Consider the following 25,861-nt stretch of genomic DNA (forward strand, 5'->3'; position numbering starts at 1 on the left):
GAGCAGAATCGGAGAGGAAAGAAATATGTGGCAAACACTGTTAAGGAGAAGGGTCAGGATGATAGGACATCTTAAGACATGAGGGAATGGCTTCCATGGTACTAGAGGGAGCTGTTGAGGGCAAAAATTGTAGAGGAAGACAAGACTGGAATACACCCAGTAAATAATTGAGGACATAGGTTCCAAGTGCTAAGCTGAGATGAAGAGGTTAGCACAGGAGAGGAATTCGTGGCGGGCTGTATCTAACCAGTCAGAAGACTGATGACAAAAAAGTACATATATCATACACAAAGAGCAAAAATGCAAGGGCTACTCTACAAGTAACTTTTACAGCTTAAAACATTATTTCACACATTTTACATTTTCCTGCAAAGTAAACCATTTTTATGAAGTCCCTTGAAAACTATGAAAGTGGGGTTTCACTGCACATAAAAACAACGATGTAACACCAAAAACAGAGAAAATGCTGTTGAAAAATAGCACTGAACTTTTCAGAAATACATTTATTATAATACAGAATAAATTTTTACTGTCCCAGTTTCTCAGAATTCTGCTCAGTTTTTAAAATCAACCGAGTTGTATTTTTCCTCTCGCTGTTAATACTTCTGCTTGACTATTTGGTTATTTATTGTGCTTTTCTCCACAATACAGTGACTTCCAAATACCATAATGCATTTAAATTCTAGGATCAGTGTGAAATATACTGCTTAGTGTGCGTAAAGTCTCTCATAGTCCATTGGTTTGATTTTCTCTTATATTTGAGTTTTTTCCAGAACTATAATTTTCTATATTTCCTTTAATTTTTCTCCAATACCTGCTGTTAATTGAAAGAAAATGAGAGATGACATGCAGCTAGGATGAAAATACTACAGCAGAGAGAAAATATGAATAGCATAATCCTCTGGTGATTAGAGAGAGAGAGAGAGAGAGAGAGAGAGAGAGAGAGAGAGAGAGAGAGAGAGAGAGAGAGAATACACGCAGTGCAAGGCATTGTTGTGCCAAACACAATAAAAAAACAACACATTTTTACATCTAGAAAGAAACAAGAAGTTAGTAAATCAAATTATTCAAATACTGCACAAACTACAAAATTATGTTAAACATTTCACATGCTATAATTATTCTCATTAAACTGAGACATTTATTTACCTTTTCTATGATAATAGTCTTTTGCTTTGGCTTTCCTTTGATAATGGCATAGCATATCAGGGTCATGGCCATCACAAACAAGAAGTAACTCGTGTGTATCAAGTGGAGATTGATCAATGAACGATCACGCTGTAACAAATAGTAAAATAGCAGTCGGCAATAAAATCTGAACACTACCTTAAATATGAAAATTCTGAAATAAATTAAATCATTTTTGTCAGCATAAAAAATGAAGTATAATTGGGATATTGTCACTGAAGACAATTTCAAATGTGAGTATTACTAATTGTTTCAGTTGGTAACCAGACGCTTCATATTATCTTAGAAGTTGAGAAGAAAAGCCTATATTTATAGCACTTTCAAATTTATAAAAAGCATTTGACAATGTTTATTGGATTACATGCTTTCAGATTCTGAAGGTTGCAATGGTATACAAAAGAAGAAAATGTTATCTACAATTTGTATAGAAACCAGAGTAGTGTTAAAACTCATGATTGCAAGCAGCTGTATGACTCCAAAGTTTATCACACAACTGGTTTCAGTTGTTTCCAGACCATCTTCTGGTGTCTGCATACAACACAAAACCAAAATAAGGCTAAAAGCGTCATCACAAAAGAAAATCTTAAATGTAGGAGTCAACATAGACAATTTACTGTGAATTTACACACTGAAATTTTAAGCAAATGTGGTACAAATAATAACCATTGTAAATCGTCATGGCCAAGCCAACCGCTCCATTTACCTCCAGAACAAAAGCAGATGCAGCATCTCTTACTTTCACATGCCATCCAATTAGCTCATATCGTGTAAGATGTGAGAATTCAAAAACACTGATAACTGAGTAGGATCTGTTAACTGACAAACTGTACATATTGGTACTGGTTGCTGTTATACCACATAATGCAGTATAGGTGTTCACAAGAGTTGTCACCATATGCACAATAGCCTAAATCTCATATCTGTGCTGTGCCTGTTGATGCAATTGGGAGGTGGGGTTACACTAGTCATGGCCTGCACCTGAATAGGAGGGGGAAGGATAGATTAGTTGATCATCTTGCAGAAAATGTAAGGGGGGCCACATGCACACAAGACAAAATACCTGTGATTACTGGAGTCAGAAGGACGCATTTCTTAGGTTAGAGTCAGGTTACAGACAGAGTATTGAAAGAGATTAAAACAGAACAGTGCCATAATGTCTGTAGCAGTATCCAAAGAAATAAAATCGGTGTGTTTCATCAGAACATTAGAGGACTGAAAAATAAGATAGATGAGCTTTTTGTATGCCTAGAAAATGGAGTAAATTCTGAAGGTATAGATGTTTTGTGTCTCTCTGAACACCATGTAACTGCAGGGATGGAGAAGTTAAATTTAAGGGATTACAGATCAGCATCTTATTCATGTAGAATCAACATGGAAAAAGGAGGAGTTGCTGCTTATATAAAAACTGGACACAAAGTGAAAAATATTGAAACATATAGTTTTTGTGTAGATCAGATCCTTGAAGTATGTGCTTGTGAGTTGCTACTGCAATATACTTCTATACTAATTGTAACAATCTACAGATCTCCTCAAGGTAACTTTCAGCTACTCATGAAAAATCTCGAGGCATTATTCAGCTACCTGTCAGACAAGAAGAAGCAGTTAGTGGTTTGCGGTGATTTTAATGTATATTTCCTTGAAAGATACGGATAGGACAAATGAGCTAGTATCTTTGTTTGGTTGTTTCAATCTAGTATCTGTTGTAAATTTTCCAACTCGTGTGCAGCAGGATAGTAGGTCACTTATCGATAACATTTTCATATGTAGTGCTCAGGCAGAAACAATTAATGTGTACCCAGTTGTTAATGGGTTATCTGATCCAGGGTGTATACGCGGACAAGGTAAAAAAGTTCCCAAATTTTTCCAGGATCTATCGGTTAAAAATACATTTTCTCAGCAGTGAAAATACATTTTCTCCTGGGTGAAAACACACTTTTGCCATGTTAAGTGAGAGTATACTTTCCCTTAGAACTGTAAAACTTATCCTTTTAAAGGATATGGTTTTATACAGCAACGTAGAATTTCCCGGCACTTTAAAAAATGATACTCAGGGGGGGAAAAAAATGCCATACGTGCTAGAAAATGAAAACGTGCACCTGAAATGCAGCGAACAGTTGAAACTGGCCAACAGTGTGGAATAAATTGACTGCCTCAGCAGGAAAGCTTAATAAAAGCCAAATTTATTTATCAAACCGACAAAAATAACTTCATTGTTCTGCAAGGCGATTAACGCTTGACTGTCAGAAAGGTGGAAATAAAATAAAATCTGAAACTAGTAACATATTTTAGCCTTCCGTAATTATGTGAATGTATTTTAATTCACTTAATAGCTCCCAGCCACAGAAATCCGTCTTGTTTTCATTTGACATGAGAGTAATAAACAACGAGGAAACAGAAAAATCACTAAATGTAAAAAAGGGTCACGTGGAGACTACTTTACCCCCCCCCCCCCCCCACACACACTCTCTCTCTGTAACTCAGGCTGCTCTGCGGAAAAAAAAGGACTTTTAAAAAATAAGTTAATTTTCCAGCACACATCCTTCTGAAGAGTCTGATACATAAAACATATATCTTCGAGGAAATGTAAGACATGTTATTTGGTCTTAAGTGTGCAGTGCGGTGCCACCCATCTTCAAACAACATTGTCACACCGCATGTCACTGTATTTCGCTCTGTGGAACTCAAACGTGTATATTTTGTAATGGATGCCATCAAACTATTTCAGGATGGTGGAAATTAAAATGTCCTGTAGCGTCTCTTCTGCTCCCAGTTGGCCGGTTAGACATCCTGCCCCTCTTTTTTGTTGTTGTAAAAAAAGGCCTCACAATTAATACCGGATAGCATTATTTGTAACCAGGAGAACAAGAACTCTTCAGAAAATCTGGACTCTTTATTGCCTATTAGCCAATAACTTGCTCTTCTGTGCGACATAAAATTAAATATAGGACACCTAAAACCAGCAAAGACAAGAGACAGGCAAGACAGTAAACATTTCTTCAATCCTTAGGTCCCAGCAATTTTTCTCTCTAATCTTGCTACAGTTTTACATGGTGTGCTTTCTTTTCTGCAGAAGAACTATTACCTTAGCGAAGTTCATCAAACATTTTGCTACATGAAAAATAGAAATGTTGTTGTCTAATACTGAAAAAGCTGTTATACAAATAGTACCCAAGACTTGTGTGGTTTCTCAATCTGATTACACCTATTTTATCACTGTGTGCTGGAGAAAACAAAATAGCCATTTCTAATGTTGCAGCAATTGTAATACACACAAAATAAGCGAGACTGTTTTGGCAATAACGATCATTTTTATAATACGTCAGAATATAATTCACGAAATACCTATTTGGTCTACTACAGGCAAAAAGCTTTACGTTAGGAAATAGTTTCACATTTCATTCATATGCCCCAGTTTCTCATGCATGAGACCGAAAAGTAGTAGAAAGAAATTTTTATATAAATTTGGAATCGTCATATTCTTCCATAATTTGTGTGATGTCCCTGTTTCTTCTCCTTCCTCGTTCTAACAAACAGTCTTGTCATCACTAATTCTGTAACTATTCCTACCACTGTCAAAACTCATTCTCCAGTTAACTTTACGAACACTGCCACAATCACAGTTTATTTGTCCAGCAATTATTCTCCCGTTAGGCGTTATTAGTGTTCATACAATCCGTTTTCCGCGCTACTCCCAGAATGGAACTTAAGCGACTGCTAGCCCAGGACTACAACTGGCCCTGTCTAGTCTAGCGATCTGGCCAAAAAATTTCTGTCAAAATTTCACTTTCTTGGATACACCGAGAAGATAATACGTAATCTTTCTTGCCTGTAAGTAATTTATTTCCATTCTGGTAGTCTGAATGTATGGATTTCACTAGTAATTATAACAAGGATGGACATTCGCAAACCGAATCAACCACATAAACAAGCAGCAGTTAGCATTCACCGGTTCAGCTTTATTCTGCTCAGCTCGTATAGCACCATCCCGTTTTGTCTGCAGGAAAGTTTATTTCTAGATGTGACGAGGATTCCCCTGGCAGAGACATCATGCAAACTATGCACGCTTTCAAAAATCAACTTCTATTGTTTTCAAAAAGCAGCAGGGATGTGTTTCAAAATCATATAATAATCTATAGACCGATGGGCGCAGGATGCTAGGTGCTTTGTGAAACAAGGTTTTTTCCCCCCTAAAGAATATGAATTTGCCCCCTCCCCCCAAAATTGCCACCCGGTTCAGATACCCCGGTTTGCCCCCACTACCCACTAGATCCGGGCCTGCAGCACACCCATGAATCTGGCAGCTTGGGCGTGCCAGTAAAATTTTTCCAGGTACCATGTGGCTGGTTACTGCTACTGCTGGTTACACAGCCAACAGCCACATTTTTTTTTTTTAGCCAGAAGCGGGAGAAGGTACTACTCTTACGCGACTCAACTGCTTGTGTGCATGAGCCCGCTCGTAACTGATTAAATGAGTCTAATGTAAACAGTTTGTGACGTCACTCTCATCAAAGGCAATTTGTTGTTATGAGGCATTGCATAGCCTTTCAAAAGCCATTGACACATTTTGCTGCTGGCAGACACTTGTACGAGCACTGTGTTATTTTATTTGGTGCATTTCCTTTGCAATTTAGGTTTAATTTTTTTTTCTATTGTTCATATTTTAATGCTGCAGTATTATTCTGCAGTAGCGGGATACAGAAATATCTTTTGTCAGAGTATTGGTTCTTACCAGTCAAAATTACAAAAATTTAACTGAAAACTAAATCAATGAAAAATTCCCGGGACTCTAAAAAATTCCCAGGTTTTTCCCCGGTTGTCCCGGGTCGTATACACCCTGTGATCATGACGCACAGTTAATGGAAATAACACATATAGCACCTTACAGGATTCAGGCAGGTTCATACAAGGCAGGGAGGCTTATTAATGCAAACAGGATAGAGAGCTTTATAAAGTGCAGCCTAGAAGAGGTAGAATGGGATGAAGTATATACAGAAAATGATGCTGATGCCAAATTCAATTTATTCCACCGTAAATTTTCCTCAATATTTGAGAGTTGCTTTCCTGAAACGTTATCCAAAAACGCCATTACAAAGTCGAGTAATCCATGGATTACTAACGGAATTTAGATATCGTGTAAGAGGAAGAGGGAAATATTTGGACAGGCCAGAATAAGTCAGGATCCTACGTTACTTGCTTACTACAAAAGATAATGTAATATTTTAAGGAAAGTCATTAATAAGTCGAGAAGCTTATGTGTTCTGACAGAAATTAATAATGCGGATAATAAGATTAAAACTATATGGAATATTGTGAAACAGGAGACGGGGCAGCCCGTCAGTGCACAGCACACCATAGCAATAAAGCTAAATGGTGATGTTAGTGATAATTCACAAGTTGCAAGTATTTTTAACAATCACTTTCTGAATGTAGCAGCAAAATGAGGGTTAAAGGGTTCAGTTGAAGAAGCAAAAAAATATGTTAAAAATATCATTCCCAGGACTTTAGGCATTTAGAAATAGCACCAACATCCCCCACTGAAATTAAGAGAATTATAAATATACTAAAAAACAAGAGCTCATGTGGTGTTGAGGGAGTCTCTAACAGAATTTTGAAGTGTTGTTCTAATTTAATACGTGGAGTCCTCAGCGATATATGTAATGCTTCACTGGCACAGGGAATTTTCCCATCATAAGAAAGGGGGGCAAGAGTGACTTAAATAATTGTAGACCAATCTCATTGCTGACTTCATTTTCTAAAATACTCGAAAAAAGTTATGTATTCAAGAGTAGTCTCACATTTAAGTGAAAATAATTTACTTAGCATGTCACAGTTCAGATTCCGGAAGGGTTACTTGACCGAGAATGCTATCTACACATTTACCCATCAAATAGTACAAGCCCTAAATAACAAATTATCGCCAGTTGCTTTTTTGTGATCTCTCCAAGGCATTTGACTGCGTGGATCATGTCACACTATTAGAAAAACTCAGGTTTTATGGAATTCAAGGCTATACACACAGCTGGTTTGAATCATACTTAATGAACAGAAAGCAAAAAGTTGTGCTGAATAGCACAAATAATGTTGGGAGGGTGGTAAATTCTAGTGAATGGGGAGTTATCACAAAGGGAGTCCCAAAGGGTTCAATTTTAGGTCCTCTGCTGTTTCTTATTCATATGAATGACCTCTCACTTAACTTTCAGCAAGCAGAACTAGTACTTTTTGCAGATGACATGAGTTTTATAATAAATCCCATTCCAGAAAAAGTAGTTGAAGATATTGTTAAGGATGTCTCAAAGAATTATTAAGTGATTCTCAGAAAATGGACTCTCCCTTAATTTTGGAAAAACTCACTATATCCAGTTCTGTACACCGCATAGAGTCCTACGGACAATTGATGTAGCATATGAACAGGGCTCAGTTAACAGGGTAGATTTCTCCAAATTTTTGGGTATTGACATTGATGACAATTTGAACTGGAAGAAGCATATTACTGAGTTTCTCAAACAACTAAGTTCAGCTTCTTTCGCTCTTCATTTAATCGCTAGTCTTGGTAATAAACAGATCAGCCTCCAAATGTACTTTGCATATTTCCACTCAATAATGTCTTATGAAATAGTTTTCTGGGGTAACTTACCATTTAGACAAAGTATTGATTGCACAAAAGAGAGCAGTGAGAATAATTAGTGGTGTTCACCCAAGAAGGTCATATAGGCATCTTTTCAAGGAGTTAGGTATTTTAACTGCACCATCAGAGTACATATATTCGCTAATGAAATTCATTACAAATAATCCATCTCAATTCGCGAAGAACAGTGATGTTCATACGTACAACACTAGAGGGACAAATGACCTTGCCTATCCGTTATTGAAGATGTCAGTTGTTCAAAAAGGAGTACATTATTCAGCAACAAAAATCTTTGATCATTTGCACAACAACATAAAGTGTTTGGCAGGTAGCAGATCAAGTTTTAAATCTAGCTTAAAATCATTTCTTTTGGACAACTACTCCTACTCCATGGACAAATTTCTGTTTCAGAAATGAGAGAGAGAGAGAGAGAGAGAGAGAGAGAGAGAGAGAGAGAGAGAGAGGATAAGAATCATACCTCTAAATGTAGTTGCATGTGTAGAACTAAAAATTTCAGTAACATTAATATTAGCACTATTCATGTGTGTGTGTGTGTGTGTGTGTGTGTGTGTGTGTGTGTGTGTGTGTGTGTGTGTGTGTATATATATATATATATATACACACTCCTGGAAATGGAAAAAAGAACACATTGACACCGGTGTGTCAGACCCACCATACTTGCTCCGGACACTGCGAGAGGGCTGTACAAGCAATGATCGCACGCACGGCACAGCATTTGTGCACCGCCGCCGTCAGTGTCAGCCAGTTTGCCGTGGCATACGGAGCTCCATCGCAGTCTTTAACACTGGTAGCATGCCGCGACAGCGTGGACGTGAACCGTATGTGCAGTTGACGGACTTTGAGAGAGGGCGTATAGTGGGCATGCGGCAGGCCGGGTGGACGTACCGCCGAATTGCTCAACACGTGGGGCGTGAGGTCTCCACAGTACATCGATGTTGTCGCCAGTGGTCGGCGGAAGGTGCACGTGCCCGTCGACCTGGGACCGGACCGCAGCGACGCACGGATGCACGCCAAGACCGTAGGATCCTACGCAGTGCCGTAGGGGACCGCACCGCCACTTCCCAGCAAATTAGGGACACTGTTGCTCCTGGGGTATCGGCGAGGACCATTCGCAACCGTCTCCATGAAGCTGGGCTACGGTCCCGCACACCGTTAGGCCGTCTTCCGCTCACGCCCCAACACCGTGCAGCCCGCCTCCAGTGGTGTCGCGACAGGCGTGAATGGAGGGATGAATGGAGACGCGTCGTCTTCAGCGATGAGAGTCGCTTCTGCCTTGGTGCCAATGATCGTCGTATGCGTGTTTTGCGCCGTGAAGGTGAGCGCCACAATCAGGACTGCATACGACCGAGGCACACAGGGCCAACACCCGGCATCATGGTGTGGGGAGCAATCTCCTACACTGGCCGTACACCACTGGTGATCGTCGAGGGGACACTGTATAGTGCACGGTACATCCAAACCGTCATCGAACCCATCGTTCTACCATTCATAGACCGGCAAGGGAACTTGCTGTTCCAACAGGACAATGCACGTCCGCATGTATCCCGTGCCACCCAACGTGCTCTACAAGGTGTAAGTCAACTACCCTGGCCAGCAAGATCTCCGGATCTGTCCCCCATTGAGCATGTTTGGGACTGGATGAAGCGTCGTCTCACGCGGTCTGCACGTCCAGCACGAACGCTGGTCCAACTGAGGCGCCAGGTGGAAATGGCATGGCAAGCCGTTCCACAGGACTACATCCAGCATCTCTACGATCGTCTCCATGGGAGAATAGCAGCCTGCATTGCTGCGAAAGGTGGATATACACTGTACTAGTGCCGACATTGTGCATGCTCTGTTGCCTGTGTATGTGCCTGTGGTTCTGTCAGTGTGATCATGTGATGTATCTGACCCCAGGAATGTGTCAACAAAGTTTCCCCTTCCTGGGACAATGAATTCACGGTGTTCTTATTTCAATTTCCAGGAGTGTATATCTTGTAATCTGACTTGTTCCACATCATATTGATAAAATAATCTATGGAACATGACATAACTAAAACTAAACTAAGCCTTCTTCATTTATATATAGAGACTTCGAATACAATTTATGGTTTACTTCATATGGTGTTCTTTCTCTAAGTATAGGGCTAATCTTTTTAATATTTGGTAGTTTCTAATCTCATGGAATATTGCATTTTGTTGTTCCTCTTGTAACTGTGAATAATAGAGGAAGTACCAGGCCTGTACAGTCATATAGTGGTTTATAATGGTTATACAGGCATTTTTCCACTCTAATTTTGACACTGTAATTTTATGATAGCTACTTATGAGCACTATGAATTGGGTTTAATGTTTTGTGCACATATATATAATGATGCAATCTACTCACCAAGTGGTGGCAAAACACACACATAAAAGAAGGTTGTAATTCGCCAAGCTTTCTGGGCCAGCGGCTCCTCCTTCAGCCAGAAGGGGTGAAGGGGCAGGAAGGCGGGTGATGGAAAAGGACTGGAGAGGTTTAGGAAAAGGGGTAGACTTCAGAAGTCACCCAGAACTGCGGGTCGGGGGAAACTTACCACGCGGGATGAGAAGGAAAGACTTAAGAAGGGTTTGGCCAAACTGAAAGACTTTATTAGAAGGAAAGACCGAAGGTGGCTTAGGCCGCAAGGAAAGACAGAATCAGCGTTTCCTTCTCATCCTGTGTGGTAAGTGCCCCCTGACCCACAGTTCTGGGTGACTTTCCCAAAATCTATGCCTTTTCCTAGACTCCTCCAGTCCTTTTCTACCACCCCTCTTTCTTACTCTTTAACCCCTCTCCCTGAAGAAGGAGCCACTGGCTCCAAAAGCTTGGACAATTACAACCTTCATTTACGTGTTTGTTCTGCCACCACTTGGCGAGTACAATTTTTATCCATTCAGTTAAATTATTTTGTGAAAATTTATTGTTTTCATTGTTTGTATTTAATGATGATACGTAAGATAACAGTACAATAACAGCTGACGGGCCAGCCGAAAAGCAGCGAATCACTCACTGATTAGATGCTGGACAACAATAACTAGTAACCACCTGGATCTGCTTCTGATGTACAGAATCGAGTGCTAACACACACAAACCTCTTGTTATCATATCACAGAGCATAAGTTTGATGCAGTAACACAATCATTCAGTGCTGAAAACGCGGAAAATGTCATTTGGAGTGGCAAGTTACAGCACACATTGGTACATACTGATGGCAACATACAACCAACCTAGAAACCTCATAATGGCACATGTCCTTCGATATATCGTGCAAGCCACACAGGAAGAGCAGCTGTGACAATGCCTATAATGTCACAGGGATAAGAGAAAACTTATTATACATTCACTCAATTCGAATCCATTCAACAAGAGACCATTCGTGAACATAGTCCTTTTCTATGTGATTGTGATTCTCCAAACATTAAAATGTTAAAACAACATTAAAATTAACAGTCACTGTACACATGAGTACAATATACTATATATTGATTATCATCAGCATTGTATTTATTTTGAGGATTGGATGTTGGATTTGTACACTTAACTTTCAGCAGTAACTGCAGCACTTCAGGAAATGAAGTTCAATTGGAAGAGGTTGTGAGTGTGCTGAAATAGTAAGGCGAGTAAGATTGAATAATAGAAAATCTTAGTTTCCGGTCAGAATTTACTTTGCTATCCCAGATCACAGATAAGAACCAGCAGAACACTGCAAGCTGTATGCATTCATGGGTTTTCACCATTTCCTAAGAGCTGTAAACCATTGCATTTTTAAAATACTGTTATAAGTGGCATGAAATGGGGGAAGAGGTGCCTTTAATTGAGAAGCAAGCACAACTTGGTTGCAGCCTATCACCCATATTATACAATCTGTATATTGAACAAACAATAAAAGAAATAAAGGAGGAATAGAGAAATTCGAAAATTTGTAGATTTATTTAGTGGAACTACTATAGAGATTTAGTTGTACATGAAGGAAATTTGTTGGGAGAAAACTGGGAAACTATGCATGTCTACAAAGGAAACTGAATAGTGAACATTTATATAGTCCTTACCCAATTATTGCTTAAGTGTATGGTACCTACAGTATTTCCGGTCAGCCTAACAGGACACTGAATACATACAAGGGAAGGTGCTTGATTAGCAGAAGAGTTCCACTAAAATGTTGAGAAACTTGATTGGCAAACACTTGAAGCAAAGAGTGTACATCCTCTGAAAACCTGTTTATAAAACTTTTAGAACTGACCCTCACAGCAGAAACTATGAATATTCCTTAGCCTCCTACACATCTATCCCTTAGCAATTGAGCAGATAAAATGACGTGAATAACAGTTCGCACAGAGGCCTACAAACGATATGCTCTGTGACTGTACCTCATAGATGGAGCCACCACCTATAAACGGGGAGGGGAAAACACACACTTCTATTTAACAGTTCACATTTGGTAAGACATCAACTGTTAGAATTGGAAAAACCAATAGACACCTATACTCTCAGATTCACTGTGGAGTGTGCAGCAGAGTGTATGTTGCACTGTTCCAGTCACAGAAAGAGCAGTGAATACAAAAGTGCACAGTAATATAAAAGAACTGGAAATGATATATTTAACTGAATTATAAATGTGTGAGGAAAACAACTAACACATTTCTGATGTAACAGAATCTGTCTCTCATTTGTGTTATTGCTCTCTTTTTTGAGATGCATGCAAGTGCAGTAGGAGCAAGGAAAGTACTTTGTAATCAGGAACTTTGTGTAACATCATTAAATTTGTTGAATTTGAGGTACTCTAAGTGTATCAAACTCACTGGAATACAGCAAAGTAATGTCATTAACAACTGTCAATATTTTGATAGGTGATCACAGTCAATTTCAAGGCTCAAACAAAATGAGAGATTGCTGCGTGCAGTAACTTAAAGCCTCAGTTGCTATGCCAAACAGGAAACAAAAGATTATGTGTGCAGAAAGATAATCGCTGTAAAACAACTAACACCATCACACAAAGTTACATTTTATCAGCTGTGAAATAGTAATTCACAATAGGTGAGCAATTAATGCTAACTCCTTCCATATGTAGTTTTACCAGGGAGCGAGCAGGATTCCAGGCAGAATTTAAGCTAAGGACACTTGCTAGTTTAATTACAACAGCATCCTTAAAGTAAACTATCCTAATAACTAGAAGTACGTGCCAGAATCTGTGTGTTATGTTCCAGAGGATGACTAGTACAACGGAAATGTTCAGCAACTGCAGATCTGCTACACTGTTGCAGGTGTGTGTGACACGTATGTTCTATCCACTGGCAAATCCATGGTTCCGATGGTCTGACTGACAAGACATGGCACAAATGCACAGGATATAATCAAAATCTGCCTCACACAAAGCATGACCATCCTTTACAATCACTAACTGGGCCTTAGTCTTACATTTTGGTCCTGTTGGAAATACCACCTGCAACGCGCGCACACACACACACACACACACACACACACACACACACACACACACACACACACACACACACAGGGAGGGAGGGAGGGAGGTAGGTAGGTAGGTAGGTAGGTAGGTTTACCTTATGCAAGCTTTAGGAGCCAGTGGCTCCTTCTTCTAGCAGAAGAGTTGCAGGGGAAGGAAGAGAGGTGAAGGAAAAGGACTGGAGAGGCTTAGACAAAGGACTACAGTTTGGAAAACTCACCCAGAACCCTGCTCCAGTCCTGAATCCCTGAACCATTACACCAATAACCTGAAAACAGCTTTCGCATCCCGCAACTACCCTCCTGACCTGGTACAGAAGCAAATAACCAGAGCCACTTCCTCATCCCCTCAAACCCAGAACCTCCCACAGAAGAACCCCAAAGGTGCCCCCACTTGTGACAGAATATTTTCCTGGACTGGATCAGACTCTGAATGTGGCTCTCCAGCAGGGATACGACTTCCTCAAATCCTGCCGTGAAATGAGATCCATCCTTCATGAAATCCTCCCCACTTCACCGAGAGTGTCTTTCTGCCGTCCACCTAACCTTCGCAACCTCTTGGTTCATCCCTATGAAATCCCCAAACCACCTTCCCTACCCTCTGGCTCCTACCCTCGTAACCGCCCCCGGTGTAAAACCAGTCCCGTGCACCCTCCCACCACCACCTACTCCAGTCCTGTAACCCGGAAGGTGTACACGATCAAAGGCAGAACCACGTGTGAAAGCACCCACGTGATTTACCAACTGACATGCCTACACTGTGAATGACCAGCAACAAACTGTCCATTCGCATGAACGGACACAGGCGAACAGTGTTTGTTGGTAATGAGGGTCACCCTGTGGCTAAACATGCCTTGGTGCACCGTCCGGGTTATCTGAATACTTCCGATTGACAGGACTGGAATGACTCCTTACCCTCTCCCTTAAAACCCACATCCTTTCGTCTTTCCCTCTCCTTCCCTCTTTCCTGATGAAGCAACTTTGGGTTGCGAAAGCTTGAAATTTGTATGTGTGTTTGTGTGGTTTTGATTGCGTCTATCTGCCAGAGCTTTCTCGTTTGGTAAGTCACAGCATCTTTGTTTTTTATATATCAGGGTGTATACGTGGACAAGGAAAAAAAATTCCCGGATTTTTCCCGTATTTCCCAGTTAAAAATACACTTTCTCCCGGATGAAAATACACTTTTTCCGTGTTAAGTGACAGTATACTCTTCCTCGGCGCTGTGAAACTCATCAGTCCTATCGTTTTATATGCAGGAGTAGAATTTCCCAGTACTTTAGAAAACGAAACTCGGAGGGGGGGAAAACACATTTTGAAAGACCTTTGATGTGCAGCAACATCTACGCTGCATATTTTCGTATTACGAAGGTATAAATTTGAATTCCACCGAACACCGCATGTTACTTTCCGAAACATTGAAATTGAGATTGCAATGCACTTTTGTAAGACAGTCATAGCTCCTGTCATGTGATCTCGCCAGCTGATGATGACAGCATAGGACATGTGATGTAGTCAGCCAATAGCAGGATCACTCATAAGTAGCGCGAACACACAAGTAAGAAAAGTTAATGGTTTAAATTAATATACATAGCATTCACATATAATATTGGTCTTGAAGATTAATAAGCTGGAAGAGAAGCTAAGCTTCCACATATAATGTTGATGTTTTTTGCTCGTGTTGCACTTTAAGCTACATCACACAAATGTGCCACTAAAACGACGTAAATGTCTGATCTTTTGGGCTCGAAATTCTTCTAAATGGTCGTCCTCAAAGAGTTGATTTTTAAATGAGAGTCAAACGCTTTGCAATTTAAGAAATTCATCGTACATTCTCACACATAGTTCATCTTGCGTAAAATGAAATCTGTTTTGAATGTAACGCTTTTCAAACCACCATTCGCAATATTTTCCCGCGGCCTGTTAGAAGTAGGCTCGTTTCAGCAGTTCCAAGAGAACTGCCAAATAACGGGTGTCACCGCGCTTGCACAGCTACGATGACGCAGGAAAACATTAAAAGATCTTACGTATGGCATAAAAGAAACAAGACATCAGATGATAGTTCAAGAGCGTCGGAATTTCGTGAACCATACTAAAACGCATAATTTGGCTTAAAATGCACATTCGTATGTAAATTTTCTTGGAGTACCAGTACTGTATTATCTCATGTTTGGTTCTTTATTATGGCACAATGCCATACGTGCACTTGAAATGCAGCGAACAGTTGAAACTAGCCAATAGTGTGAAATTAAACATTTCGTTTCAAATAAATTGACTGCCTCAACAGAAAAGATTAATAAAAGCCAAATCTCTTTACCAAACCGGCAAAAATAACTTCATTGTTCTGTCAGAAAGGTGGAAATAAAATCTGAAACTAATAACATATTTTAGAATTATGCGAACGTATTTTAATTCATTTGATAGCTCCCGGCCACGAAATTCCGTTTTGTTATCATTTAACGTGAGAGCAATAAACGAAGAGGACACAACAAAATCACTAAACGTAAACACAGGTCACGTGGAGACGACCCACCACAACTCAGACTGCTCTGTGCATCAGCCCCAGATTTACCATATTTCCGAACCGTATTAAGTAGTGGCGTCCAGCCACACTTCTGTAACCAGAAGCGGGAGAAGGTACTACTCATACGCGACTCAACTGCGCATGTGCAAGAGCCCGCCCGCAACAGCTCAAACGAATCTAATTTAAACAGTTGTCACGTCACGCTCATTGGAGGCAGTTTGTTGTTATAAAGCATTGCATAGTCTTCCTAAAGCCTTTGACACACTTTCCTGTTGGCAGACGCTTGTATAAGCACTGTTTTTTTGTTGTATACGGCGCATTTCCTTTGCAACTTAAGTTTTATTATTTTCGTTTTCTTTTTTCTCTCGTTAATGTTTTGTTGCTGCAGTATTATTCTGCAGTAGCGGGATACAGTAACATCCTTTGTTAGAGTATTGGTTCTTACCAGTCAAAATCACAAAAATTTAACTGAAAACTAAAACAATGGAAAATTCACGGAATTCTAAACAATTCCCGGGTTTTTCCCGGTTTTCTCCCGGATGAAAAAATTCCCGGGTTTTTCCCGGATCTCTCGGGTCGTATACAGCCTGTATATATTTCTCCCACGTGGAATGTTTCCCTCTATTATATTCAATAAATTAGACTGGTTGATACCATTTGAATACAAACTCAGCAATGCTGTAACTGGTAAGGACACAGAAGTATATTGCAATTTGATGCCTCATAAATGAGTGGCTTGTGTAAGTAATAAGATTTTTCAGAAGAACCTCCAGGAAGTGTAATCCATAAAGTCAGTTGCCTACAGAGTTCATCCAACTACTGGGTACTGTTTACCAATCTGGGACACAAAGTTTAGCAGAAAGGCTAAGGAAGTTCCAGTAGAAGATACTGCAAGAAAAGCACCATGCATTGCAGAATGCGGCTTTTGTACAATTCCTAGAATCCACATGCTGGTAGGAGTCAATAAGCATAGTACTTCCTGCAACAAAAAGCTCACATTATGATCACGATGATAAATTTGCAGAATATTTTGGGCTTCTTGAGCTACCAACAATTTTTATTCTCACATACTATTTGAAATAAAAGAGAGGTTCAGGAGTTGGATTAGCATTTAGGATGAAAGGATATCAATGATAAGCTTCACTGATGACATTGCTATCCCAGTGAAAGTGATGAATAATTACAGAACTTGTAGAATGGAATGAACAGTACCTTAGGCTACCATAAGCAAGCACAGGTCATGATAGTTTTCTAGTAGCCTAGGTCTGTTAAGATCACAATCACGTTACCTCTACATTAGGTGTGTGTTACACCCATTGGGTGCTACCTGATTTCGATCACTTTCTATGTGTATGCAATCATCGTCTTACTAGATTCCCCTAAAAACTGGAAGCAATGAACTGTCTAGAAACTATGTGAGGATATGTAAAGGGCCATGTAACCTACAGTTATCCTCCTGTCTGTTACTTAATAATATAGTATATATAGCAAAATTGAAGACATCCATGTTTAATTCAGATTTTACTTAAAAACGTGAAACAGAGGGACATCGACTGGGGGGGGGGGGGGGGGAAGAGGAAGAAAAAGGAAAACCAATATCACATAGAGACAGAAAATTCAATTTTCTTAAAACTTTCGCAGATATCAGTAATAACTGGAAACTCTTGTCTTTGATCACGATAAAAGAATGTTATATAGAGTACAAAATAACAACAATAACTATATAGATTTTATTGTTGTACACATAAACTGTAGTTGCATCAAAAGTAACTGCTTTACTTACATAGAAACACAGAAGTTACATGGCCAACTTGTTTTTATTAGTTAGTACATGCAATTTATATTTTCAAGGACATACAATACACAAAGGTGTGTATTGCTGAACAATATGCAGTTCTAATTATGTGCAAAATAAACAAAAAAATAAAGGTAAGTCATTGGCTCTCAGTTCCTCTCTTAAATATTAATTTATATTTCTTTCCCTACCAATTCTACCAATGTTACTGGTAAACCTACTGGGCACATATGTACTGTACAAAAACTACTACTCTGTAATTTTGGTACCGCATTAACTCTAGGACAAACTAAAGAGCGCACTGCAGTAAACACAAGATAGAACCTGAAACTGATGAAGAGCAGCCGAGAGGAGATTAGCAATAAACTTCACATTAAATTATGGAGTAGATGTAGTGAAGTAATTCCATTATCTTTGTGGACAATTTACTCTTGTCACACAGAACAAGGAAAGTGCAATAAGCAGAGTAGCACAGGCAAAATGGGTATTCCTCAACAAAATATAGTCTATTGATATCAGAAGAAATTTCTGAAAAAAATTAGGAGCATATCACTGTTTGGAAGTGAATCACAGACTGTGGAAAATGAGGAAAGAAGAAAAAGAATGTTTCAGATGTGTTGCTATATGAGGGTGTCAAAAATTATGTGGACTGATAAGGTTAGAAATGAGGAAGTTCTCTACAGCAACAGCAAGTTGAAGAACGTGTGGAAAATACTGACACGAAGTAAGGGCAGAAATTAGGACACATATTAAGAGAGCAAGGAATAGCTTTCACAGTACTTTACAGAGCTGTAGGGGATAGACACTGTAGCAGAACGAAAGATTGGTATAGATTCAACAAATAACTGAAAATGTAGGGTGCTAATGCTACTCCGAGATGACGACGTTGGCAGAGCAGTTGAGGACCCAACGGATCTCCTCATAAAACTAAATAAATAAATAAATTTGAGAGAGGAAGAAGAATTAATCTGGGACAAGGTGTGCACTCAGCCACATTCTGGCAAGTAAGTACACAGATACAGGCAAGCTACTCACCACGGTAAGTGTGACTGAGAAGCCCGGGCCAGCCCTGTAGCTGAGGCGCACCTGCGCCCCACCCGCACACCAGCCATCACCCACCCTCTCGCCGAGGGCGGCTGGGTCACCGCTCCTGGCCACCAGCCTCGCCGTGCTGCCACTCGCCGTGTAAAGACTCAGACCGCCACTACCGCAGGTCGGTGGCGAGTGCTGGGCAGCGGGCAGCATGGAACGCGGGCCGGAGAATGTCACGCAGACTTCGCGAGAGTTCGTTGCAGAACCGTTGGCGGTCACGGAGGCCGGATTAGGGGGCAACAGCACCGTCACATTGAGATTCGTAGTCCCGGAGAAGGTGCTGTCTGCCTCACCTGTGCAGCACGACTGAGCCCATTCTGCAATGAAAATTCCTATATTTTCTTTCCTGGTTCATTGGAGACAACACCTAATTATATGGCATACTACAGATCATAGGCAACACACAGCTGCACTAAAGGGAGCAATCTCACTAAAATGGTATAAGACATTATGAAGCCATTAGGCAATGACTCTGCCTAATGTGACTGGACAGTGAGAAAATTAAACTGATTGACTTGTGAGAGGAGAGGAAAGAGGTATCTGTCAGTTAGGTGGAATGTCACACACACACACACACACACACACACACACACACACACACACACACACACACACATATATAAGATGATGTGACTTACCAAATGAAAGTGCTGGCAGGTCGACAGACACACAAACAAACAAACAAACATACACACAGAATTCAAGCTTTCGCAACAAACTGTTGCCTCATCAGGAAAGAGGGAAGGAAAGGGAAAGACGAAAGGATGTGGGTTTTAAGGGAGAGGGTAAGGAGTCATTCCAATCCCGGGAGCGGAAAGACTTACCTTAGGGGGGAAAAAAGGACGGGTATACACTCGCGCACACACACACACACACATATATCCATCCACACATATACAGACACAAGCAGACATATTTAAAGACAAAGAGTTTGGGCAGAGATGTCAGTCGAGGCAGAAGTGCAGAGGCAAAGATGTTGAATGACAGGTGAGGTATGAGTGGCGGCAACTTGAAATTAGCAGAGATTGAGGCCTGGTGGATAACGGGAAGAGAGGATATATTGAAGAGCAAGTTCCCATCTCCGGAGTTCGGATAGGTTGGTGTTAGTGGGAAGTATCCAGATAACCCGGACGGTGTAACACTGTGCCAAGATGTGCTGGCCGTGCACCAAGGCATGTTTAGCCACAGGGTGATCCTTATTACCAACAAACACTGTCTGCCTGTGTCCATTCATGCGAATGGACAGTTTGTTGCTGGTCATTCCCACATAGAATGCGTCACAGTGTAGGCAGGTCAGTTGGTAGATCACGTGGGTGCTTTCACACGTGGCTCTGCCTTTGATCGTGTACACCTTCCGGGTTACAGGACTGGAGTAGGTGGTGGTGGGAGGGTGCATGGGACAGGTTTTACACCGGGGGCGGTTACAAGGGTAGGAGCCAGAGGGTAGGGAAGGTGGTTTGGGGATTTCATAGGGATGAACTAAGAGGTTACGAAGGTTAGGTGGACGGCGGAAAGACACTCTTGGTGGAGTGGGGAGGATTTCATGAAGGATGGATCTCATTTCAGGGCAGGATTTGAGGAAGTCGTATCCCTGCTGGAGAGCCACTTTCAGAATCTGATCCAGTCCCGGAAAGTGGGGCACTTTTGTGGTTCTTCTGTGGGAGGTTCTGGGTTTGAGAGGATGAGGAAGTGGCTCTGGTTATTTGCTTCTGTACCAGGTCGGGAGGGTAGTTGCGGGATGCGAAAGCTGTTGTCAGGTTGTTGGTGTAATGCTTCAGGGATTCCGGACTGGAGCAGATTCGTTTGCCACGAAGACCTAGGCTGTAGGGAAGGGACCGTTTGATGTGGAATGGGTGGCAGCTGTCGTAATGGAGGTACTGTTGCTTGTTGGTGGGTTTGATGTGGACGGACATGTGAAGCTGGCCATTGGACAGGTGGAGGTCAACATCAAGGAAAGTGGCATGGGATTTGGAGTAGGACCAGGTGAATCTGATGGAACCAAAGGAGTTGAGGTTGGAGAGGAAATTCTGGAGTTCTTCTTCACTGTGAGTCCAGATCATGAAGATGTCATCAATAAATCTGTACCAAACTTTGGGTTGGCAGGCCTGGGTAACCAAGAAGGCTTCCACTAAGCGACCCATGAATAGGTTGGCGTACGAAGGGGCCATCCTGGTACCCATGGCTGTTCCCTTTAATTGTTGGTATGTCTGGTCTCCAAAAGTGAAGAAGTTGTGGGTCAGGATGAAGCTGGCTAAGGTAATGAGGAAAGAGGTTTTAGGTAGGGTGGCAGGTGATCGGCGTGAAAGGAAGTGCTCCATCGCAGCGAGGCCCTGGACGTGCGGGAGATTTGTGTATAAGGAAGTGGCATCAATGGTTACAAGGATGGTTTCTGGGGGTAACGGATTGGGTAAGGATTCCAGGTGTTCGAGAAAGTGGTTGGTGTCTTTGATGAAGGATGGGAGACTGCATGTAATGGGTTGAAGGTGTTGATCTACGTAGGCAGAGATACGTTCTGTGGGGGCTCGGTAACCAGCTACAATGGGGCGGCCAGGATGATTGGGTTTGTGAATTTTAGGAAGAAGGTAGAAGGTAGGGGTGCGGGGTGTCGGTGGGGTCAGGAGGTTGATGGAGTCAGGTGAAAGGTTTTGTAGGGGGCCTAAGGTTCTGAGGATTCCTTGAAGCTCCGCCTGGACATCAGGAATGGGATTACCTTGGTAAACTTTGTATGTGGTGTTGTCTGAAAGCTGACGCAGTCCCTCAGCCACATACTCCCGACGATCAAGTACCACGGTCGTGGAACCCTTGTCTGCCGGAAGAATGACGATGGACCGGTCAGCCTTCGGATCACGGATAGCCTGGGCTTCAGCAATGGTGATGTTGGGAGTAGGATTAAGGTTTAAGAAGGATTGAGAGGCAAGGCTGGAAGTCAGAAATTCCTGTGTGGATGGATATGTGTGTGTGTGCGCGCGCGAGTGTATACCTGTCCTTTTTTCCCCCCTAAGGTAAGTCTTTCCGCTCCCGGGATTGGAATGACTCCTTACCCTCTCCCTTAAAACCCACATCCTTTCGTCTTTCCCTCTCCTTCCCTCTTTCCTGATGAGGCAACAGTTTGTTGTGAAAGCTTGAATTTTGTGTGTGTGTGTGTTTGTTTGTGTGTCTATCGACCTGCCAGTGCTTTCGTTCGGTAAGTCACATCATCTTTGTTTTTAGATATATTTTTCCCACATGGAATTTTTCCCTCTATTTTATATATATATATATATAGGGAAAAATTCCACGTGGGAAAAATATAAAAATTAGCTTTTATATATAAATTAGCTTTTGAACATTGAATGTTGTCAACGTATGAGGGGGTACCCCAAAAAAAAAACGGAACAACATTGTCGTGGGTGGAGTTTGTGTAGTATGTATTTCTGGTGATAGGTGTGTATAGTACAACTCATTGCCAGTTCAGTGAGGCCTATGTTGTTGGCCTGGCTTATTTTGTTGATCTGCAGAGATTGTTTTTGCAAGGACTGTTTTGTTCTTGTTTCTTTCATGGTGGCAAGTTTAAGTGAACAATGTGAGCTGTGAAATTTTTCTTTTCTTCTCAGTAAAAAAGCTGCTGAAACTGTTTTAATGTTTAAAACAGATTACCAAAATGACACTATGGGGAAAAACTCAAGTGTACAAGTGGTTTGCTCAATTTAAAAATGGCTACATGTCGACTGATGACAGACCTTGTTCTGGACATCTATTTCTCGATGATTCGACAAAAACATTGAAAACATTTGAGAGCTAGTGCTCACAGATCTTTGACAGACAACTGATCGACTCTCAGAGATTAGTGGGTTATTTTGGAGCTCTATTTGTGACAAACAGGAGACGGTCCTTCCATCACGTCAATGCACCTGCACACAGTCATCTAAGACAGTTTTTGGCTAAAAAATGGCACGGTTCTGCTGCCCCACACACCTTACTTACCTGACCTGACTCCGTGTGACTTATTCTTATTTCCACGCAAGAAATGGGGCATGAAAGACACTTATTTGACAACACTAAAGAAGTCAAGAGAAAAACGAGCGAAGAGCTGTCAGCCATTTCTAAATATGACTAGAAAAAATGTTTTGAACAGTGGAAGCACAGGTGGGACAAATGGGTTGGTTATAATGGAGAGTATTTTGAAGGGGATAAGGTTGTTTTGTACAAAGTTTGAAAATATATAGTTTTTAAAAAATAACTCGTATTTTTGGATACCCCCTCGTATTTACAAAAAAGAAATAACAACAAAATTACATACATTATTGTTGATGAAGATCAGGCAGTTTTCTCCTTGTATTTCTGTGATTATTAGTACACACGAAGCACTGATTTAAGTAACCATGAGAGTTTTCTTATGTTTTACTTTTTCCATCAGCCCATTTACTGCAAATAAATATTCTGAATATTGTTCATACCATGAAGCTAATTATGACTTTACAAGCTTTCTTGGTGGATGTGTTGTAAATAGTCTTCATGGGTTTGCCACCTGAAGTTAATTACTATCAAAATTTGGAACTACTCAAGCAACAGCTTACTAGCAACACACTATTTACTAGTTTTACACTTTCCCAAGGAAACTGGTAACTGAAGAGAAACAAAACATACACGAAAATGCGAAGTTCTAGGTACTCTTTAAAGTGTGTTAATTACACTTTGTACTTGCATGCATTATAATGAGTATATTTCAGGAACTTCTTAAACATAATTTTGAGTGAATGAAGGGTACTTGGTTTTATTTTCTCACCTTCATTATCACATGATTGTATGGATATTTTTTCATTTCGGACTGGTGGAAGGGCAAGAGTATCACATACTAAAGACTGAATTTTTTTTATCAACACTACCAAGTACTCCATTACATTCCATTCCACTTGGCTGACATGGGAGTAAAAAACAAAAAAAAATTGCGGAACTCAACATTTTCACTCTGTTTAGTGGTATAAATAACAATTTGAACACAAAATCAGACAGACTTGAAATGAACGAGAGTTCTTCATTGATGACTTATTTGTTATTATGTTACGAATTTCGAAAGCTCACACTGCCAATTTTGGGTGGAAAATTACAAATTTACATTCTTTTTATGTTTTGAGAGAACAGAAATGACTTTTTACTAGTGACAATTGCCTTATCACATATGTCAGATTGTAAATATACTATCTAGACTAAAAAAGTGGTATGTTACAGTGTAAGTGTCAACTATATTATATATATGATTGTGAACTTCTCTTTCAGATCCACACATTAGCCTGTATCATATGTTCTACATGCTAATGTGACCTCTGACCACAGTGGGTACTACTAAGTTCATGCGATACCTTTACTACTCCAACAATGAGGTTCTCTCCTGCAAAGACAATGGTGGATATTGCCAAAAGTGTGGATTTCATAGAGCATTAATATGACAAGTGTACCTAGAATAATTCACATGACTTTAATTTGTTTTTATCATCACTGTTGTCCAACACAAAATGCATAAAATGTGAAGAATTTCTCTGTAGAAATCCAGTATGTTTTCTACAAGTAAGCTGTTATGATAATACGTTCATTCTAGTTTGAACCTCTTGGTCATAAATTTTAATATCCCTGTCTCTTATAAGGAAAAACCATAATTAAATGTACGTGACATTTATTCACTATGCTATAAATGGCAACAGCAACATATAAATTAGGTATGATAAATCAATTTGCTAAATTACACATTCACAAAAGGAAACTATACAATCACATTCCAGAACAATATGTTTAGATCAGATATGCTGCCCATTCGACAGGCCTATAGTAAGCAGATATATGCTGAAGAGCCAAAGAAACTGGCACACCTGCCTAATATTGTGTAGCGTTCCCCCGAGCATGCAGAAGTGCACCGACATGATGTGGCATGGACTCGACTAATGTTTGAAGTAGTGCTAGAGGAAACTGAAACCATTAATCCTGTGGGGCTACCCATAAATCCGTAAGCATATGAGGGGTGGAGATCTCTTCTGAACAGCAAGTTGCAAGGCATCCCAGATATGCTCAATAATGTTCATGTCTGGGGAGTTTGGTGGCCAATTAGGTGTGTTTAAATTTACAAAAGTTTTCCTGAAGCCACTCTGTAGCAATTCTGGACATGTGGGGTGTCGTATTGTCCTGCTGGAATTGTCCAAGTCCGTTGGAATGCACAATGGACATGAATGGACGCAAGTGATCAGATAGGATGCGTATGTGCGTGCCACCTGTAAGAGTTGTATCTAGACGTATCAGGTGTCTGATATCAATCCAGCTGCACATGCCCCATACCATTACAGAGCCTCCACTAGCTTGAATAGTGCTCTGCTGACATGCAGGTTCCATGGATTCATGAGGAAGTCTCCATACCCGTACACGTCTATCCGCTCGATATAATTTGAAATGAAACAGGCAACATGTTTCCAGTCATCAACAGTCCAATGTTTGTGTTGATGGGCCCAGGCAAAGCATAAAGCTTTCTATTGTGCAGTTATCAAGGGTACATGAGTGAGCCTTTTGGTCCGAAAGCCCAATGTTAATGATGTTTTGTTGAATGGTTTGCATGCTGACACTTGTTGATGGCCCAGCATGGGAATCTGCAGCAATCTGAGGAAGGGATGCCCTTCTGTCACAATGAATGATTCACTTCAGTCGTTGTTGGTCACGTTCGTTTTTCCGGCAACAGCGATGTCAGATTTGATGTTTTACTGGATTTCTGATATTCATGGTACACTTGTGAAATGGTCAAATGGGAAAATCCCCACTTCGTCTCTACCTCGGAGATGCTGTGTCACATCACTCGTGGGCTGTCAATAACTCCACTTTCAAACTCACGTAAATCTTGATAACCTGCCATTGTAGCAGCAGTTACTGATCTAACTACTGCGCCAGACATTGGTCTTCACAGGCGTTGCCGACCACAGTGCCGTATTCTGCCTTTTGCTTATCTCTGTATTTGAATACACATGCCTATACTACACTCCTGGAAATGGAAAAAAGAACACATTGACACCGGTGTGTCAGACCCACCATACTTGCTCCGGACACTGCGAGAGGGCTGTACAAGCAATGATCGCACGCACGGCACAGCGGACACACCAGGAACCGCGGTGTTGGCCGTCGAATGGCGCTAGCTGCGCAGCA

The 25,861-nt window shown here is 40.8% G+C and overlaps 1 protein-coding gene across 1 annotated transcript in view; it reads right to left on the minus strand.

The window, feature by feature from the left end:
• The window catches only part of LOC126203762 (transmembrane protein 248-like), a 74,253-nt gene that overhangs the window by 30,889 nt on the left and 17,503 nt on the right, over positions 1 to 25,861 (minus strand). Inside the window, exons 4-5 of the mRNA XM_049938131.1 lie at positions 18,650 to 19,023; positions 1,150 to 1,278 (exon numbers count right to left, since the gene is read on the minus strand). Of these exons, the coding sequence (XP_049794088.1) occupies positions 1,150 to 1,278; positions 18,650 to 19,023 (503 nt within the window). The remainder of the gene's footprint in view (positions 1 to 1,149; positions 1,279 to 18,649; positions 19,024 to 25,861) is intronic.

Source organism: Schistocerca nitens, chromosome 9 (genome assembly GCF_023898315.1).
Source record: "Schistocerca nitens isolate TAMUIC-IGC-003100 chromosome 9, iqSchNite1.1, whole genome shotgun sequence".
NCBI classification, from domain to species: Eukaryota; Metazoa; Arthropoda; class Insecta; order Orthoptera; family Acrididae; genus Schistocerca; species Schistocerca nitens.